The sequence below is a fragment of the Gobius niger genome (genome assembly GCF_951799975.1).
Source record: "Gobius niger genome assembly, chromosome: 22".
In the NCBI taxonomy this organism is placed as follows: Eukaryota; Metazoa; Chordata; class Actinopteri; order Gobiiformes; family Gobiidae; genus Gobius; species Gobius niger.
Window position 1 is genome coordinate 15530942 of NC_136873.1, and position 21202 is coordinate 15552143.

The 21202-nt window shown below is 43.9% G+C and overlaps 1 protein-coding gene across 2 annotated transcripts in view; it reads left to right on the top strand.

Annotated features, from left to right (window-relative positions):
* Positions 1-21202, top strand: part of LOC306981333 (carboxyl-terminal PDZ ligand of neuronal nitric oxide synthase protein-like) — a gene marked incomplete at its 5' end in the record, with an annotated part of 286117 nt that overhangs the window by 255267 nt on the left and 9648 nt on the right. For both annotated transcript variants that reach the window (XM_079580914.1, XM_079580913.1), the window contains one exon: positions 20459-20652. In XM_079580914.1, the coding sequence (XP_079437040.1) occupies positions 20459-20652 (194 nt within the window). The remainder of the gene's footprint in view (positions 1-20458; positions 20653-21202) is intronic.

The following is a 21202-nucleotide window of genomic DNA, read 5'->3' on the forward strand; positions in this document are numbered from 1 at the left end:
TGTGTAATCGTAATCATTCCTCAAGAGGATAAGTGTATGAAGACCGCAAGTGGTTACGTTTATAAGGTCCAGCGAACAAAGATCTGCCAAAGATCTTCTTCCACTCCTCAGACTAAAAACGAACACATCGAAGAGGAAACAGAAAACCCTTCTCTATGAGTTTGACTGTTTGCCATGTCAACAGAGCCTGAGTCAGTGTTTAAGCTGCCAAAGAGCGCACAAAAGCACACGCGGTCTATTTTCCTTCCACAAATGCGGCGTTTTCAATAGTTTGCAGTAAATTTACTCCATTGATTGACACATGTTAGCAAAAGTAAGACTGCAAAACAAGTGGATGCTGCATATTCAGACCTAGATGTGTCGCTAACATGGCATCGTCAACAGCGTTTGAACTCGATCAACACAACACAGTGTCCTGAATCAAAGTAATATTCTAAAACTAAATCAAAAGTTTTTCATGAGAATAAAACTACTGTAAATGCTCTAATACTGGCCTGTATTGCATTAGCGGCCGGGTCTCTGACAGAGGCCGGGTTCGCGGCTGGTGGAGGCAAATTAAAGCCGGTCTCTAAAACAGGCCGGGGCTTTTATTAGAAACTATAGCCGTAGAAATATTCCCCATGTTAGGAATTTGTCTCATACTCGTGTAAATGAAAACTCACGTGCAGGAAGTAAACAAACGGGAACCCGGGCCGAGGGGGACGCTGCGGAGGAGCTGATCCGAGCGTAACTTTGACACAGATTTAGCCACTTTTCAAACCTCCTGTGACTGTATTTGGAAACAGGGCAACAAAGGTTTTATTAAAGTCTCCATGGCGTCTTCAAAGCACATCCAGCTGCTCCGTGTGCAGGTCAGTCCCACGCCTCAAAATAACTCCTCCCATCAGCGCGAGCGTCTCGTCTTCTCTCGGGTCAGTCTCATGATCGATCACAAACACAAACGCTCCGTCTAAACTCGCCTTTTACACAAGATAACAACAAATAATCCGGTCCGCGGTAAAAACGAAACCGAAACCTGCAGTGACATTGATGTCAAAGCTCCGCTAACAGCAACGAAACACTTCCTGTTGTCCCGACAAAATAAAAGGCGTCAATGTTCCAGCCGCTGGGAGAGGGTTTGAAATGTTGATTAATAAATGAACCTAATATTTTAGGTGCAAATGGACACAAATCTCGTTTTTCTTCATTTTCCTGGTCGTCCGTTTTGCTCAAATAGAAATAAAGGCCTGTCTCTAATTGTGGCCTGGTTCCAATAAAGGCCTGGTCCTAGATGCGCTTGAGTAAATAAAGGCCCCGGCCTGTATTAGAGCATTTACGGTATGACTTTGACACACTGCCCCCTGCTGGGTAGTGCCGTCACTGCGCCCTGTGAGCAGTTGCATGGACAAAGGTGAACACGGCCTTCAAACGCGTTGGGGTTATTTTTTTTTTAACAGCATGCCTATGAAGAAACATAAACATTTCTCTGGCGGCCCATCCAGATAATAGCAGCTTATCACCCTCTCCTCCGCTCAGCCCCGACAGAGCTAATGTCTCATCTATATGCGCCCGCACACTCGGCGCCGGTACCTACTCCTGACCCTCTTCTCTTGATTACAGCACTGCCTCCTCACCCAGACACAACACCGAGCTGCGAGTCACATCCCAAAATAGGCCTAATCCCGTCTTAATTCTGGTCTATTCTCCCCATTTGTGAAGTAGAAAAGCAATAATGTAAAAAGAGGCATACTATTTTTGTATTTTAAGCAAATGATGATAATAATAGATGCTTGTGTTGAGCTTGGAGACTATGAAGATTTTCTACCACTTATCCAGAGCGTTGGGAGTTATTGTTGCAGAAAGATGCTTCGCGTGCGTTGGGGTGAGTGACTTCTCTTAGTTTTGGAAAGAATTGTGGCTCATCTTATAGATACATCCAGCAGCATATGTCCCCGCCTCCTCCTCCTCCTCCTCACTTGCAGTCTGTGGGCTCATAAGTGCGTATACATGCGGCTCATATTGAACAGGAAGCACAACTAAATCAATTAGTCTGAATCGCTTTTTGTAAAGGAGTTGCAGCGCATCTGTTAACTAATGAAGGCACACAGAAGGAGCTCATAATGGTTTTTCCCACGGCTGAGGGTCTGTCCAAACACAGACCGAGAGCTTATTGTAAAAACAGATACATGAAAAATGTATCTGTTGCAACCTAATGGTGTACCGTTAAACAGTACCAGTAAGTTTAGGCACTACTGGTATCAAAAAAAGTTACAGAAAAAATATATATCTTTAGAGACCAACTTTTTGCCTGTTTGGACTTGGTTTTCTTTTCTATTACTTACTTATATTCTTTTTCCGGAATAAATTATGAGCAATAAACATTATCCCATAATACTTTATAATAAGGTTACATGAAGTCATGCATGAATAACATAAAATAATGCATAATTTCATGATATATTTATTATGCATGATGATATCATGACATCATGACTTCATGTTCTTTCATAGATGAAAACATTTTAAATGTTTTAGTGAATTCATCATGATTCTAAGATCATGATATGTTAATAAGATTCTCTCATGACTTTCTCATTACAGTAGTTTCTTAATTAATTTATGCATGAAGTCATCAGTGAAAGACCATGAAGTCATGTTAACTCATGATGAGTCGTGATATCGTCATGCCTGAATACATTTATTTATTTATGGTTTATTTGGTAGGGACAGTGCATGTTAATGAACAAGCCACACCGGATTGTAGCCTTAGGCTAATTTTCATCCGTCGTCCCCCATGCGCAAACGCACTCTCATACATCCTGGCCTATTGTACATGTTTTTAGTTGTAGGGGAAACCGGAGTACCCGGAGGAAACCTACGCAGACACGGGGAGAACATAAAAACTCCACACAGAAAGGCCCCGTCCTTGGTGGGAATCGAACCCGGACCTTCTAGCTGTGAAGCACAAGCGCTAACCGCTGTGCTACCATGCCGCATCATGAAATCGTGCATAGTTTCATGCATAATTTCATGGTTTTCGTGCATTACCTGCCCTTTATCTCCGTTTTCTAGATCTATAAGACAACTATTCGAGCATAGGTGTCAAAAAAAGTATTGTTCAGGTATCGATATCATGAACTTAGTATTGTTACTGTACCCGGTATTGCAAAAAATGTAACCGTTTCCAACCCTAGCTCAGTTCTTTATCCATTACACGTGTCTCAGCAGAGTGAGCTTCCACATTTTCAGCTCACTTTTCTGCCCAACATTTCTTCATTGAAATTGCTGCTTCACTAAAATAAAAGTATAATTTCGCAACTTGCAAATGATAAATAAGTCATATTTTCAAGAGCATTTGAACCTGTCACATGCACTTTAATACGCACACCAGGCATCTTTCTGTCCATGCGATGCATCAGACACTTTGCTTAACCGGAGTCATAGCAACGTGTAACAGTACATAAGCGAACCGCTGGGGGGCGCTACTGCAGAACACAGATGGGACTGAGCAAAACCGACGATGCGCACGCAAATATGAAGGCATCGTTAACGTCTTTTTGCAACAACAATCCAGTCTTCTTCATACAATTATTGCACTGGAAGAAGTGGTAGAAAATTAGAAAATGCTGACAATGCCAACGCAAGCGCTTGTATATTTAGCATGTACATATATGATGATGTTGTACTGTTGCGTCCTTATAAACCCCTCTTTATATTTCTATACAAATGTCTGTTCTGTCTTGGCTGTGAGTGAATGATGCCACAGGTGAGGGAACGTGGTCAATACGTTTACATCCTCCTTCCCCTGTTACCAGCTCAGTACTTCGATTCGGATACTAGTAAAGAATGAGTTGCTAACAATTTCAAACTCACACGCTCCCTCATTCCAAGGCTCTTTGGAGAAAAGTTTTGTTGTAGGTCACTGGACATTCAGACGGACTCTAATCGAAAACCTTGGGCTTTGGGGCCGAACAAAGATGTCCCTTTATGCCATCGAAAAACCGCGACATATTGAAGATAACCAAGCAACGTTTGTGAGCACTCTTACCTGTGTGAACATATTGACCCACATCAGGGGCCTGTCATGTCTTTGGGAAAGTGTTTTCTTTCTTTCTCCACACTGGACTCACACTGTGTCCTTCATACATCCCTGCGACCCGGCCGACCCAGCATGCTCGTCCTTGTTTTTCGCAGTCCGGCAGCTGTGGTCGTCTGGGGTGTGACGGACTTCTAGGAGTGCCGTTTTGTACTTTTTTTGTCGTTGTTTCTCTTGTAAATAAAAAAAAAATGTCGTACAACGTCAAATGGGTGCCTGATGTAATGTCCCAGCGAGGGCCGCACCTTTGCCGAGTTCACCGTGAGTCTTTCCGTCTTGTTTTCTCTTCTGTTTGTCCTGTGCTACTCGGGTGCATTCTCACTGGCTAATCGGGTTTCATGCAAAATGGACGTCTTCTACTGCCAATTCTGTATTTTCTGGGTAGTGTTGCGCAATAGATGGGCCATAAAAGTGTCCTCCTCATTTGAAAAGTTCATCAACCTTCGCTGCACCGGTTCTGCTACTGTAAACGTGTAATCTATAAGAGACCCGCTTTAGTTTTAGTTTGAATATCATTTCAACTGCAAACAACAACAAAAAGATCACGCTTTCATATCTGGTTGTTCCACCTTTAGCGTTGATTCCGGCACATTCGCCTACACGTGGTTTCAATGTTAAAAGATCCAGTGTTGCATTAACTTTTCACCAAGATCTTGTTTTGGTGACGGGAGAGTGTGACCACTGCACAAAGCCTTTATCAGCACATCCAAAAGATTCTCAGTGGGGTTAAAGCAGTACTAAGTAACTCTTCCCCCTAGAGGCCATAAGCGCAACTGCAGGTGTAGTAGCAAGTTACGATTTTTTAACGTATTAATTGTCTTGGAGAGTAAATACTACGCTGACAGAAAAGGTGAAGGGAGAGAGGGTTACTGTGCATCCAATTATACAATAGAAATATTTTTTTTCACTCAAACTTGGCTGTAAATACTGTTTAAAGTGACGCTAGCCCGCAGTTAGCTTTGCCCGTTAGCATGTTAGCTTCTTCTTCGTGATTACATTAGTGTGTATTGCTTTCTCCGGACCGGGGGCAGTCAAGTTGCAAAGATGGTTTTCTGGCCAGAGACACCAGGGGGAGATGAAAGACCCTCCAATCATCCCATAAACACTTGTATTACCCCCACAGGGACTACGGGAAGGATTTATTAAGGTAAATAAGTTACTTAGAACTGCTTTAAGATCTGGGGCCAGATCTTGTGTTGGCGCACTTAGGGGCGCAGGCTCTTGGCGAATTTATTTTCCGAGTGGTGGAGCTATATGCAGCATTCGCCTCCGCCACCTGTGAGGGGGCGTCACAAGAGGAGGTGACTGCACTGATGGCTGACACTCATTTCCTCGTTTACATTGCGCTGCCCTGTGTTCTTTCTTAAGCCTTCGGGTCTCACGCATCAAATTAAAACCTTGATTTACCCATCATAATGCAATGTTCTCGTCAGGAGAGAGAAAGAGCTACAGCCACCGATGTCGGCCCGCACTTGGCGTCAACGCGAAACAAAACAAATGCACATGTTCACCCCACACTCCCACACAACCCCTCTCCCGACCGCGGAGTCGATCTGGTTGGAGGAAAATGTGCGTCTCCACCCACTTAAATGCGCTAAGTCTGGAGTGGCAACATCACAAAGTGGCTCCTACTGGGCGCAAAATGTTAGTGGTGTCATCATTTTCTAGTGGCTACATTATGTCTCTGTCAAGCCACAGCTCCAGTGTCTGAGAGTGAAACACACTTCCAACAGTCTATCGGTCTTTCCCGTGGACTTCAGCGCTTTGTAATACAGATTGTTTCCCGTCTGCACCTGTCACTGCCTTCGCCCAACACCGCTCTCACACACTGCTGCAGGGGAGGGAGAAATGCGCTTTAAGGGTTCGACATTGTGGACTCCCAGAGCGGGGATTATCAGGGAAAGTGTCAATGACAGACGCTGAGCTGAGACGTGAGACGTACGCCATTCCTCCAGCGCCGTGAGGACATTTAATAAGCCTCTGTCATTATGGGCTGTTCTCAGGTCAGGTTTTATTTTGTGCACATGCTCACCATGCATGAGTGCAGCTGAAAGGGAACTGTCGGTAGAGAGAGAGAAAGAGAGGTGGATGAGTCTGTTTTCTCTCTCGTTTTCAGAGGAGGAAATAGCTTGTGGTGAAGTTTGTGCTGGTCTCCAAACGGACAGAAAACGCTACAATAATGCTGCGCAAATGAGTGATAGGTCTGTTTTCCCACTTTCCCACGTTATACTCTAATTCTGCAGGCCTTCTAGTGGTTATACCTGCGTATCACGTAGACTACACCCCTGGACTTTTGCGGCCAATACATCTCATGCCCCACGAAACCGCTCTTTCACAATGTGAGCCCTGTGAATCCTGGCATTGTCAATTTGGAATATGCCTGCGCCATCAGGGAAGAAAAAATCCATTGACAGGAAAAACCTGATCATTGAGGATGTCAAGGTGGTCAGCTGATCTCATTCTCTGGGCGCATAGTGCTGCTGAACCTAGACCTGACCAACTGCAGCGACAACACATCAGAACAGTTAGTTACATCCAGTTAAAGGACACTTCACATTTGTTCAGACATCCATCCATCCATCCATCCATCCATCCATCCATCCATCCATCCATCCATCCATCCAAACATCCATCCATCCATCCATCCATCCATCCAAACATCCATCCATCCATCCATCCATCCATCCAAACATCCATCCATCCATCCATCCATCCATCCAAACATCCATCCATCCATCCATCCAAACATCCAACCATCCATACATACATCCATCCATCCATCCATCCATCCAAACATCCATCCATCCATCCATCCATCCAAACATCCAACCATCCATCCATCCATCCATCCATCCATCCATCCATCCAAACATCCATCCATCTATCCATCCAAACATCCAACCATCCATCCATCCATCCAAACCCATCCATCCATCCATCCAAACCCATCCATCCATCCATCCATCCAAACCCATCCATCCATCCATCCATCCATCCATCCATCCATCCATCCATCCATCCATCCATCCATCCATCCATCCATCCATCCATCCATCCATCCATCCATCCATCCAAACCCATCCATCCATCCATCCATCCATCCAAACCCATCCATCCATCCATCCAAACCCATCCATCCATCCAAACCCATCCATCCATCCATCCATTTTCTTCCGCTTTATCCGGGGCCGGCTCATTTCGGCCACTTGTATTTGCGATGTTGTCCTTTCAGTCATTGTTATTCTTCTTTATTACTATTATTTCTCCAAGAACGTTGTCATTTCGGCCTGGGAATTTTATGATGCCCCCAGATCTCATATCGCAGGGCTTTCTCTTTTCTCATGAGATGTTATATTCAAAAACCAGGCCTGGTGCATTTGCACAGTCAAAAAGTCATTCAAACCGGATCGGATTCAAACTGGCGTCAAGTCTAAATGTCTTTAGAAAACCAATTTTACTGCATACGTTTGTCAAAAACACACAGACAATGGTCTAAAAGAAGTTCCGCTGTAGTTCTGACTGAGATTTTACACAATCCTTTGCTCAAAAGTTGCCCGTTTTGTCCAATTTTCTTTTGAAAATCAACAATTCCTCCCATTCCCCTCTTTCAATCTTACTGAAATCTGCAGTTGTTAGTAGATTTACACGATGGCCCAGTTTATGCTCCTTTTATGAATTGATATTTTTTCCCGCCGGCCCCAAAGCCCCCGCTCTCCCGTTCATCCAGCGCGCCATCGAACTCGTTCCAAAGGCCCAGCAGTTTGTAATGCCCCAGTTCAGTATTAAAGCTGAGTTGAATGGGGGAAAGTTTTTGTTCTTCCTTTTGTGCCCGTCTTTCTCTCCGTCTGGTGCCTTTATGATTTGCAGATTTGGGTGGAAGCCGGCCAAGAAGGCGCACACACAGGCGCAGTGGGGAAATCCTCACACAGTTTACACAGCGATAGGATCAAACCAGTCCAGGCTCTGAGCAACGAGGGGGCGGCGCCGGCAAAAAGGCATTAGTTTTGAGTTTCTTTTTTTTTTTTGCGCGGGAACAAACTGAATAGAGCCAGATGCCTGAGCGCCGCGGACCGCATCGTGTCGAGTGCGGAACCAGAAGCATCTGCCGAGCGCTGCCTGGAACGTCACAAAACGCGAGCTTTTGATTCATCGCATTCAACATTTTCGGAACGGGATTGAAAGTAAAGAATGGGTTCAATGCTAGAGATGCGCCGATCCAGCTTTTTTTTGCTTCCGATACCGATCCTGGGGGTTTGAGTAGCTGCCATTATCCGACAGATTTCCTTAAAAGTGTCTTTCTCCGAGTGGAAAAAAGTGAATGTTCCTCTTTTCTCCGTTCATCAATTCATTTCTCAATTATCTATTAAAAAAACGAACGGCAAAAACATTTAACAAGGAGCACTGGACTTTTTTATATCCTTGGCTACATGACAGGCTTTTAGGTTACATTAACATTAACATTAACAACTCACATAAAGAGATCTGATCATTACGGCTTGTGCATTACAGAAATGTCAGATCAGTTATTCTTCTTTAACAGCGTTGCATAAAGTAAAATACAAACACCATTCCGGCAGTGGCTATTTTGTTTTATTAGGCTTTTTCTTACCCAGCCTTGCTTAGTTCTCGTTAGCAATTCACCTTATTCCGCCCCGCCCACTTTTGACACTTTTTGTGTTGTCTCGGCACCTTGTTTTCCTGACACTTCCGGTCGAGCGCGAAGCCCGTTCATTTTAACGGAGAACGAGGGGAAATATTCTCCGCTCAAATCCAAGGCCGTTGGAAACCCAGGGTGCTGAGGGGGCTGCAGAACCCCCTGGTGGATAGTTTGGAAACTGCAGGCGATATTAATAAATAGGAAATATGCGCAGAAAAAGTGTTTTGGGGGTACGTTTTGTCCCTCAGCACCTCCTAGCTAAAACATCTTCCCACGGCTCCGCTCAAATCTGATGTTTAGTCGATTGATTTGTGTAAAATGGCCGATGTTCATTTGCACCGACATGTCGACACTGCAGCGTTTCTCTGCGCGGCCTTGAAAACGGCTTTGTTTTCGTGGAGTGACTGATTTTATGTGGACTTCTCCAGTCCCATCTTAACACATAGCAGAAAAGGGGCAGGCACAATTCATGGCGGCGCCCACGCGAACCTCCGGAATAAGGTGAATAGCGTGCTCCAGCTAGCTTTAGCGTGCTATTGGGGCCACAGATCTGGAACACTTTACCTGCTGATCTGAAAACTTTAACAGACAGACAGTTAAACAGTGGCTCAAACTGAATCAAACTTGTGGACACAACAGAAGTTTATATTTTATTGCAAACTTTTTCTAAATTGTATTACTTGTAATGATTTCTGTAAATGTTACTATTTTATGTCTTAGGGACCAGGCCTGCGAACTAGCTTTTAGCTATACGGCCTATGAACATGGCACAGGTTATTGTAACAATGCTTCTTGTTCTGTCCCTATCAAATAAACATATAAATAAAATAAATATTGCTAGTCAGAAATACTTTCGGGGGAGGTTAAACCTAACTCAGCTGATTATTTCTTCAGCTTCTGCCCTTCAAAGTGACATACAGCATGTCCATATTCACTGAGCTTCAGTTGGTGAAAGTTGTGTTTTTAAAGTGATGAGAGCCAAAACTGGTATCGGTTCAGTATTTGCAGCCGATACCATCCATCCATCCACTCATTTTCTTCCACTTTTCCGTTGCCGGGTCGTGGGGGCAGCAGTTGGAGCTGCCCATATCACATTGCACCACGGCCCTATGGCTCCTCCTGCAGGTGGTGGGTCCACAGAAGGACGGCCTCATGGTTCAAACCGGGCCTGTTGGTCTCTCATAAGGGGCTTCTGAACCGCTCTTTGTCTGACCCGTCACCTTGGACCTGTTTGCCATGGGAGACCCTACCAGGGGCGCCAATCCCCCGACAACAGAGCTCCAGGATCATTCGGGCGCTCAAACCCCTCCACCACGTTAAGGTAGCGGTTCCAGGAGGGGTGCAGCCCATACCCAATATCGTATTTTTTTCAGTACTGGCTCTGATATCGGATCAGTGCATCCCTGGTCAATGCTATAATAAAGTCTGACAACACCAGTGCTCACATTGTGAAGGAGTGGGTCAGGGAGCGTGAGACGGATTGGCCGCCACAGAGTCCAGATCTTTGGGATGTGCTGGAGAAGGCTTTGCACAGTGGTCAAAGATCTCATTGGATCTTTGGACATCACATAAGCTAATCGAAATGTACTTGAATCAGAGCTAAAGGCGGGACAACCAAATATTAGAGCGTGTGACCTTTTCTTTATGTTGTGCTCCTGTAGCTCTACTTGGACTTAAAGGAACAGGCCACCATTTTTACATACTGAGATATGTTCTTGCCTGAGCTTAGACGAGTTGATGCGTACCTGTCTGGTCTTTGTGCGTGCCCTCAGTCACACAAAACGACCCAAGGTGTTGCTAGCATTTGGCCTCTCCCAATGTTTTCCTATAGCTCCAAACGGGGGTGAAGTTGAAAGTTGCCACGCTCTTCCAGATACGTATCAACTCGTCTAAGCTCAGGTAAACATATCCCAGTATGGAATAACGGTGGCCTGTTCCTTTAAGTATCCAACTGAAGTATTCTCCCAATATAGACTTCTGTGGTGGTTATATTCAGCCTCGCGCTTAAGCAGAGCCATGGGAACATATTTTTGCTATGGGCTCGACGCAATGTCGCTCCTCTTCACTTCATTCCCAGTGGAGTTAGCGCGACAAGAATAAAATCCTCCTCCCGCTACGCGACAGGCGGAATTTGAGCATGTGAAATTTCGAGCTCGCGGGCTTGCAGCGCGATACGAGAGAAGAGGCCTCTCAGCTAGGGTTTAATTGACAAAACAATGCTATGACTTTTATACATTCAGTCTGTTGGAAAACGTATTATCCAGCCATTATCGAATTCAACGTTTTCCCCTGTTTAAAACAATCATCAGTGATATGTTTAGGGTTCCTTAATCTCCACACCATGTAAAACACCGTCCACTTTCAGAGCTCAACAAATCTGTAGAAGCTCGTGATCCCTGTTGGTTTTCACCTCGGAGACGATGGGTTTCGCCAGTCGCTGTCGTTTGCATTTAACCATCTTTCCCTTTTTTAAAAGCAAAGGATATCTCAGTATGGGAAAACGGTGGCCTGTTCCTTTAACGTCTTAGTTTTAACGTCAGTGCATAAAACAAACAAAGGTTCCCCTGTACAATGCTTGTTTCATGTTTTGTTGTTAGCGAGCTTCAGATAACCAGGAAGTAGCTACAACATTGCGCCGCAAAAAACGGTTTTACTCACAAATTCATTCACAAATACTGACATTTAGTATCCACGTGTCCTGCGAAAGGCGACCAAGATGATGCTGCAGGCAAAAATATGGTCTGTTTGCTTCAAGTGAAGTTCACCTGCTCTGAAAACCACGCCTTCACTTTTGCAGCTCTTACAGACGCTTTACAGCATTGGACTTAACACATTGAGGCTGCGCTGTTTTGGGGATTTAGCTGTTGAGGTCCAACAATCCAGACCATTTTTCATGATATTTGTAGCACCACAGCGCAGAGCCGTGGGAAGATGTTTTAGTTAGGGGGCGCTGAGGGACAAAATTTACCCCCAAAATACTTTTTCTGTGCATAAATCGTATTTATTAACCTCTTAACTCCCGCCTGAACCGAGAACATTTTCTCCAGTTCAGCTTTACCCAAATCCTGTAGGCCAGTGCAACGCCTCATTTGAAAGCTAAGAGCTACAAAACTAAATTGATCTTTTACCTCACATCAGATTTTTTTTCATCACTTTTTTTGTCGGGCAGTCGTCTCATTTTTGTCAAATTTTCGTGACTTTTTTGTCACTTTTTTGTCCAATTTTTCGTTTTTGTTTTGTTTTTTTGTCACTTTTTTGTCCATTTTTTCTCAATTTTTCGTAAATTTTTTCTCACTTTTTGGTCAAATTTTTTGTCCATTTTTTGTCATTTTTTGTTAAAAAAAATGTCACTTTTTCGTCAAATTATTCGCATTTTTTTGTCAAATTCGTATCACTTTTTCGTCCTTTTTTTCTCACTTTTTTGTAAATTTTTTGTAAATTTTTGTAATTTTTTTATAAATTTTTTGTCACTTTTTCGTCCATTTTTTCTCACTTTTTTCACAGTTCCATCCTTGATTTCCTCTCAGTTTCGTTGCTATTTTCACACCTTTTTTCCCAGAAGCTTTTGAACTGGGGGTCAAGCTGGAGAAAATATGCTCGGTTCAGGTGGGAGTTAAGGGGTTAATATTGCCTGCAGTTCACAAACTATCCGCCAGGGGGTGCTGCAGCGCCCTCAGCACCCTGGGTTCCCACGGCCTTGCCACAGCGTATTCTATATTATAGCTATGGACACATGCTTGTTTGCTAAGACTCTAAGCTCTCCGTAGGTGAAAACAGTTTAATTCTACGTGCCTCGGTTTCTGAGAAATCTAAGCTAAACATAGGCTAGTTTTGATCAAAATCACAGAATTTTTTTGTGTTAATATTTTTTCCAGTGGGATTTGTTCCTGCCTGATTTGTTGAGCTCTGAATCCACGAAAACAAGGCACAACATAGGACTTTGACTCCATGTATTCGCGGTGATATCGAGGCATACTGCGGTTGCTTCCTGATCAGGGTTGTTGTGAAGTCTCGGGCCTCCGCGCCAAAGTAGTTTGTTGCGTTTGATCAAAGCCACGAAACTTCCCCGCTGTCAGAACGGGAGTGCGCGGAGACGCCACAGAGCGAAACACGGAAACCAAACAGGACGCGAGCAGCTACAACCTCACGCCTCTAATCCCGGGCCGTGTTTGCTTTGATCGCTCTTGTTTTGTACCTCTTTTCTCCGGCGCTATAGCTGTTAACGCGGTTTGACACATGAAAAAGCCTGACGCGGCGGGGGAAAAAGCTCACGTCAGCGGAATGAGGAGCGCGCTTACAAACAAATCAAGCGCGCTTTGCCGGCCTGGATATGGGGGGGAAATTACACGTCAGTTCTGTTCCATCCGACAAGACGCAGGTAGGAGGGGAAACCCGACAACCGCTAACAGCTAATCTAGCGCAGTTGCCGAAGAGACCGTTGAAGGGAATTTGCCACAAGCGCTTTCGTCAGACTCGTTCCGATCGTTTCAGCGCGAGGACTATATCGACTGCGAAGAGCCTGCGCGTATGCATTAGCGTCTTGCTGATTTTTTTTGGAGAGACGGACTGAATAAGAAAGACTGCAGAAGAGTGAAAAGAGTCTGCTGAGGCGAGACGCGGCAGGTGAAAACTGAGCAAAAAAGGCAGCAATTTTACACACATTACAAAACGTTTGGCCTGTTTTTTCTCCAAATCAGGTTTTCATTCCACTCTTGAAACAACATCTTTTCACTTTAGTAGCACACAGACACACACTTTACAGTCTTGTTGTTTTGTATTATCAAGTTTAACATAGGAGCCCTTCTTCAATAGCAGCTTAAAAATTCTTAAATCCATTAAACTTGTGGGTTTTTGGAGAGTTTCTGCTTGGATTTCTTTGTAGTAGCCTCCCAGAGCTGCTGTTTGGATGAAAACTGCCTCCCACCCTCATAGATGTTGGCTCCAAAGGTTCTCAATAGGGTTGAGGTCAGGGGAGGATGGGGTCCACATCATGAGTTTCTCAATCAGAAACTCCTTCAGGGATCCTAAAGTCACGTCACGTTTTTGTAGCATTTTAATCACGTTTTCGTTACGTCAGGAATCTGTTCAGAATGTCAAAAATATATATAAAAGCGCTCCCATCCTCGCTTCATAAAGGTTGCTTTGACCTCCAGGTGTATCGTATTTTCAGCTACATGTCCATCTTAAGAAAGTTTCCAAATTCTAACCACATAAAAGAACATTTCTAAACGATCCATGCACCGTCCGCCCCCAAAGCTGTAGCGCCTTTTCTGCTCCTACAGTGCGCCACTTCTCATAAACGTAACAATGCAAACCGAAATCTTCAACAGTGACTGAAGGGCGTTTTCTCCACAGTTCAGCTTTGCCCAAATCCTGTAGGCCAGTGTAACACCTCATTTGAAAGCTAAGATCTACAAAACTCATCTAAATGGATCTTTTTCCTCACGTCATCACATTTTTTTCCATCTTTTTTGGGGGGGTATTCAACTCATTTTGTAATTTTTTTGTGGCTTTTTTGTCATTTTTTTTGTCATTTTTTTGTCATTTTTTTTTGTCAAATTTTTAGTCATTTTTTAGTCATTTTTTAGTCATTTTTTGTCGTTTTTTTGTTGTTTTTTGTCATTTTTTTTTGTTATATTTTGTGTCACATTTTTGTCATTTCTTCGTGTTTTTTTTGTCAGGGTTTTCTCACTTCTTTGTCGCATCTTCGTCGTTGTTTTCGTCTCGGTTCTGTCGCTGTTTTCCCGCCTTTTTTCCAGAGGCTTTTGGATTGGGGCAGAGCCAAGCTGGGGAGGGTGTGCTCTGTTCGGGTGGGAGTTGGGGGGTTAAAGTCTGATTTACGATTCAGTCGTGATAGTAATAGTGAGGAATCATTTTTAAATTATGATATTTTCAATGGAAATGCCATAAAAATGTTAAAAATAAATCATGACGGATTAAGTGACAAAAGTAAGAAACGGATAATTCACCTTCATGTTCCTCAAGTAGAAGCAAAAAGTACTTTGTGAATCAAACTGTTTTCATCAAATGATATTTTTGCTGAATAAAATTGGACTAAAAGTAAATAAAGTTTTTCCTGAGACTAAAAAAAAACAAAAAACGCATTAAGAAACATTTAAGTAACGTCACAAATGCAGACTGAATGACGCGCCGCACGTTTTGCTTTCGGTAACACCCCGAGGTCTCGAGTGTTTTTGCTCCGTCAGGTCTTATTAGCGGCCGGCGTGGGCATGTGTTCCGTCCAGCCTTAGCTCCACACGACTGACATTTGTGGTTCATTATAAGTTTGGTTGAACGCAGCGGAAGAGTTCTCGCTCATTACTGCCTCACGGTTAGAAGTCGGCGAAGGTTTTAGGGGGCACAGTTGCCCTGGGATACGGCTCACAGGCGGTTTTAAAGGCACAAAAAAACAACAACATTTTGACTGACTCCCGTCTGGTGCTGGGTGCCTTTAAAAGTATTGTTAAAGTACTGGTATCGGGGAAAAAAATATATATAACTGTACTTTTCTTTTACTTGTGGTACGTAATCTCTCTTGACCTTTATGTACTTTGAACCGGAATGCTTTCGGGAGAGTGTTAGCTCTGAGGTAAGTCCCCGCTTCCTGTTTTTTTGGTGCATGTTCGGGACTCTTCATCCCCCGTCTTTCTCGGCCCATAGCTGTCACTCACCTCCATTGCCTCATCATCGTCCCGGGTTCAATTCCCAGTGGTGCATGTTCTCCCTAGTGTTTGTTTGGGCGTCTTTTTGTCAAAATGAGACATAACCAGCCATGTGTAGTGCTCCTTTTAACCGCTTAACCCCCACCTCAACCGTGCACATTCTCTCCTGTTTGGTATTAGCCGAATCTAAAAGCTTCTTGACTGGCGCTTAAAGCCTATAGGGCCAGAGCAACATCTCATTTGAAAGCTAAGACTGACAAAACTGATGTCTTTCCTGTTATTTTTTTTGTTACGTTTTTTTTTTGCACATTTTTTCGTGACATCTTTTCGTCACGTTATCGTTACGTTTTCCCGTCATGTTTTTTTCGTCACATTTTCCCGACACGTTTTCCGTCACGTTTTTGTCAGTTTTTTCATCACGTTTTTGTCACATTTTTTCGGCACGTTTTTGTAGCATTTTCATCACGTTTTCCCGTCACGTTTTTTTGTCATGTTTTTTTTAACACGTTTTCCCGTCACGTTACTGTCACGTTTTTACGTCACGTTTTTTCGTCACGTTTTATCGTCACGCTTTCTCGTCAAGTTTTTTCCGTCACGTTTTTGACACATTTTTTCATCACGTTTTTGTAGCGTTTTCATCACGTTTTTGTAGCGTTTTCCTGTCACGTTTGTCACTTTTTCCCAACACGTTTTTTCGTCACGTTTTTTCGTCACGTTTTTTTGCTACGTTTTTTTGGCACGTTTTTTTGGCACGTTTTTTTGGCACGTTTTTTTGGCATGTTTTTTTAACACGTTTTCCCGTCACGTTCCTGTTACGTTTTTCCGTCACGTTTTTCCGTCACGTTTTATCGTCAAGTTTTTTCGTCACTTTTCCCGACACGTTTTTCCGTCACGTTTTTGTCACATTTTTTCGGCATGTTTTTTTGTCACGTTTTTGTAGCGTTTTCATCACGTTTACGTTACGTTTTCCCGTCACGTTTTTTTTATCTCGCTTTCCTGTCAAGTTTTTTCAGTATCGTTTTTGTCACATTTTTTCGTCACGTTTTTGTAGCATTTTTATCACGTTTTCGTTACGTTTTCCCGTCACGTTTTTTCGGCACTTTTTCCCAACACGTTTTTTGGTCACGTTTTTTGCTACGTTTTTTTGTCATGTTTTTTTTAACACGTTTTCCCGTCATGTTCCTGTCACGTTTTTGGGTTGAGAGGTTAACGGCAGAGTCTGTAAGTTTAACTGTGTTACAAAGTGACCGCCTGTGCCTGCAATTTAGTGCAGCATAAGTGATAAAGCTACATTTTGTTCTAAAGTCCCTCCCATCTCTAAAACGAATCAGAATCCCCGACCTATGAGAACCAAGTCCAATCAGGTGGGGAGGGGGGCGGGACATGGTTGTTTCCTTTTGAAATATGTCTCTCTCTTTCCTCATGCAACTTTTTATGCAGAAAAAAAGTTGTTCATATTTGACTGGGGGTCTGCAAAGTCAAATACGCACAAATATCAACTTTTTTTCCGCATAAAAAGTTGCATAATGCACCTTTGACCCAGTGACTGCATGGGTGGTTAACATTTACCATCATTTACCTTTATCTTCCATCCTGGTGGCCTTTAGGACGCTCCAGATCCAATTGTTTTTTGGGGTTTCTGGTAAGTCTTCACTGCTGATGGATCTGTCTCCATGGTTACATATGCATTCCATCCAGAAAACCTGCCAGAAACCCTAAGAAACGGAAATAAAAGTGGTTGTGTGATACTTGCCATATTTAGCGGCTATAAGGCATTATTTCTGCAGGTGCCCAAACCTTTGCTCTGGCCTTTTTTTTTGAGAGTAGAGGCAGGTACCGACGGATGAAGTAGAACTGTGTTGACTTGACTGACAGCGGTGGGCACCTGCTGTCGCGCTCCTCACTGACGGGACACGTTTCCCCCATTCCGAATAACACTTCCCCGTTATATTGCGATTTCCCTGCGTTGAAAGTGTCAAACACTCAGCCACTGCGTTCTCTGGAGTTTGATAGGAACAGGCATAAAAAAACACAGACGAAGAAGCGGAGCGACGGTCCCGGGACGTCGTCTGTCCTCATTCACTCGCTCTTAGAGAGTTTTTACCGAGACTTCGCCCCGCTCTGCCCACTCCAGGCGCACTGTGATGGGGCCGGGATCTGTCAAATCACTGTGTGGGTGGTTCACCGCGGCGGCTCCCGACTACAAATGGAGAAGACAGACCGTGATCAAAAGCAAAAGTGAGAATGTGAATGGAACTTGAACCTGGTCCACGTCACAACAAAAAGAGAGTCCCTTGTGAAGTGCTGTGGGGGACTCTGACTGACCTACAGACCCACCCACTGATCTACAGACCCACCCACTGATCTACAGACCTACCCACTGATCTACAGACCAACCCACTGATCTACAGACCTTCCCACTGATCTACAGACCAACCCACTGACCTACAGACCCACCCACTGACCTACAGACCCACCAACCGATCTACAGACCCACCCACTGACATACAGACCTTCCCACTGATCTACAGACCAACCCACTGATCTACAGACCTTCCCACTGATCTACAGACCAACCCACTGACCTACAGACCCACCCACTGATCTACAGACCCACCCACTGACCTACAGACCCACTCACCGACCTACAGACCCACCAACCGATCTACAGACCAACCCACTGATCTACAGACCCACCCACTGACCTACAGACCCACCCACTGACCTACAGACCCACCCACTAACCTACAGACCCACCCACTGATCTACAGACCCACCCACTGATCTACAGACCCACCCACTGACCTACAGACCTACCCACTGACCTACAGACCCACCCACTGACCTACAGACCCACTCACTGACCTACAGACCCACCCACTGATCTACAGACCCACCCACTGACCTACAGACCTACCCACTGACCTACAGACCTACCCACTGACCTACAGACCCACCCACTGACCTACAGACCCACTCACTGACCTACAGACCTTCCCACTGATCTACAGACCCACCCACTGACCTACAGACCCACCAACCGATCTACAGACCCACCCACTGATCTACAGACCTACCCACTGACCTACAGACCCACCCACTGACCTACAGACCCACCCACTGACCTACAGACCCACCCACTGACCTACAGACCCACCCACTGATCTACAGACCCACCCGCTGACCTACAGACCCACCCACTGACCTACAGACCCACCCACTGACCTACAGACCCACCCACTGACCTACAGACCCACCCACTGACCTACAGACCCACCCACTAACCTACAGACCCACCAACCGATCTTCAAAGCCACCCACCGACCGATCTTGTTCAGCCAGATTTGGACTGGCTCTTCTTTGTTGGTGTTTGTTGTGAGGTTTTGTTTGTATTCCTGTAACAGTTCTTTCTGTCGAGTAATATCTGACCAGCCGGATCTACTCTGGTAACGAAACAAAGCTCTTCGACCACCTCTGCAAATAAGATTCTATTCTCATAAAGCAGAAGGACTGAACTACAACTAAAAAGGGCCCAAAACAGGACTAAACGTAATCTAAACCAGTACAAACCGCGGTTAGACCAGGACTAAGATGGATCTCATTCACTACTTTTCCCCACGTCATCATCCCTCGTATTTTTGTCCTTTTTGTTCATCTTTACAACAGTCCCACTATCATAAAGAAGCATGGTTCCATACTGGGATGTTTAGATCAGTGGACGTTTAGGATTCTGGAAATGTTCTACCTTAATGTTTGAGGATTCAACAGAAGTGAGAGCTGTCGACTAGTAACTTCAGCATCAACGAGTAGGGGAAAGCTGCAGACCCGGAGCCGAGACAGAAATACCGTGAAGCGAATCCACCGTGACAGTGCGCCCTCTCCTGGTAAAGACGGATGTATGACGGTATTAGGTCTTGGGAAGATTGATTTGATCAACTCAACGAACGTGAGACTTTAACCGAGTAATTTCATTTTTTGATTTCTTATGAACCAATTTTGAAATCGTAGATGCTTCTGTTGTTTGATAAAGATAACGTGACACATTAATGTTGTTTGATAAAGACAAGATGACACATTAATTTTCTGCTTAAGATAGCGTTTATGCTAGTTGTAAATGAGTAAAAACAATAAATAATCCCAATTACATGCTACAAAAAAATGCAATTGCAGGCTGTAAAGTAAATATAGGCTATAATTTAGTCATAATTATGTGTTACGGGTACTTTTTACTTTCTGTGGCAAATTATTGCATATTTTAATTTGAAAGAAACTCTTGAGATTTTTAATCTCAACGAGTTTTATCCTGGATAAATAAAGGACAAATAAAATAAAATAAAAAGTTATGGCACCATTATTAATGGCACATGGTTGCATGTGTATGTCATTCCAGACTAGTTTTGACCGTAGTATTATTATTATTATTAGCCCAGAATTACAACATTTGATTTTTACACATTATTGACGTCAGTGTTGATCTTTTGTTTTAGTGAAGTTGACAGAAAGATGCTGCTGAATTTTGGAAACAGGGAAGACACTGACGGTACAAATGTTATTTTTTTTGCTTTGTTATTGCATCTGCAAACTAACATTATCAACCCGATTTCTCTCCTTTCTTTACTGATTACAGCAATGGCCGTTACCGTTAAAAATGTGATTTTGTTCCAAAATATTGTCTCTGTCCCTGAACAAATGAACAAATGAAGGCTCTGTCCTACAAAATACAATGTAAGCAGTAAAATATACAGTTTTAATTTCATAAAATAACCCAAATAATGGTACATGTAGCCTAAACTAAGTTACATGTCAACACATTCTAAATTACACAAAATAATCCCAACGATACAACTGTAAAACATGAGCTAAATACCGTCGTATATCTGTCTTTGCCAGCAGAGGGCGCACTATCACGGTGGATTCGCTTTTCACGGTAGATTTGTCTCGGCTCTGGGTCTGCAGCTAAACATTATTGACATCAACGTCCACAGCTCTAAACGAATCCCACTCATGTATTCCCCGTTAGCTGATCATTAACCCTCACTGTCCCGTCGTGTGCTCTCTCCTCAGTGGACCAGGGCATGTTTGAGAACTCCAGCGCGCAGAGGCAGAGCCCGCTGGTGCCCAGGTCCAGCTCCAAACGCTCCTCCTCCTCCTCCTCCACCGCCGCCGCGAGCCACAGCCTGGGCAGCGGCGCCGCCGACTGCACCTCTCCCGGAGGTCAACAGCGGCTCAAGAACGCCATCAACCTGGGCAAGGCTAAGGTCAGAGGGAGAAGTGTTTGGGCTTTCAGTCACCTCCAGATTTATTTCTTTTCCCATATGTGACTTATATGACATCACTTTTCTACTGTCCATGTCCAAAATACTCTCTGTAAGGCAAGACACAGCAGGTTTTCACGCTAGTTTTCATTCTGTAATGTCAGAGCGGGGAGATCTACAGCATCATTGCAAAACTTTAATGTGGAGACTTCACGCCGGCTGATATCAATCCGATACAGTCTTTTGGTGTAATTGTTTGCATATTGCAGTAGTTTCACCAATTAGCATCTATAGGCCTTTTCTATAAACATGCACGAAGTTTGGGATTTAGCTTTGCATTTTGATGACAAGATAATGTTGGGTAATATAAAGGCTGAAATGGGCATTTTTACAAAAGCAGCTTTATAATTGCAGCAGATATTATAGTTTGAGCTCTATCTTCCTCTAAAGGACATTCAGGTTCATTATGTTCAGGGCCTGTAAAAGACATAAACAACATAATGGCGAATTATTATGCATACAAAAGTGTAGGTATGACAAGCTGCAGATTCAG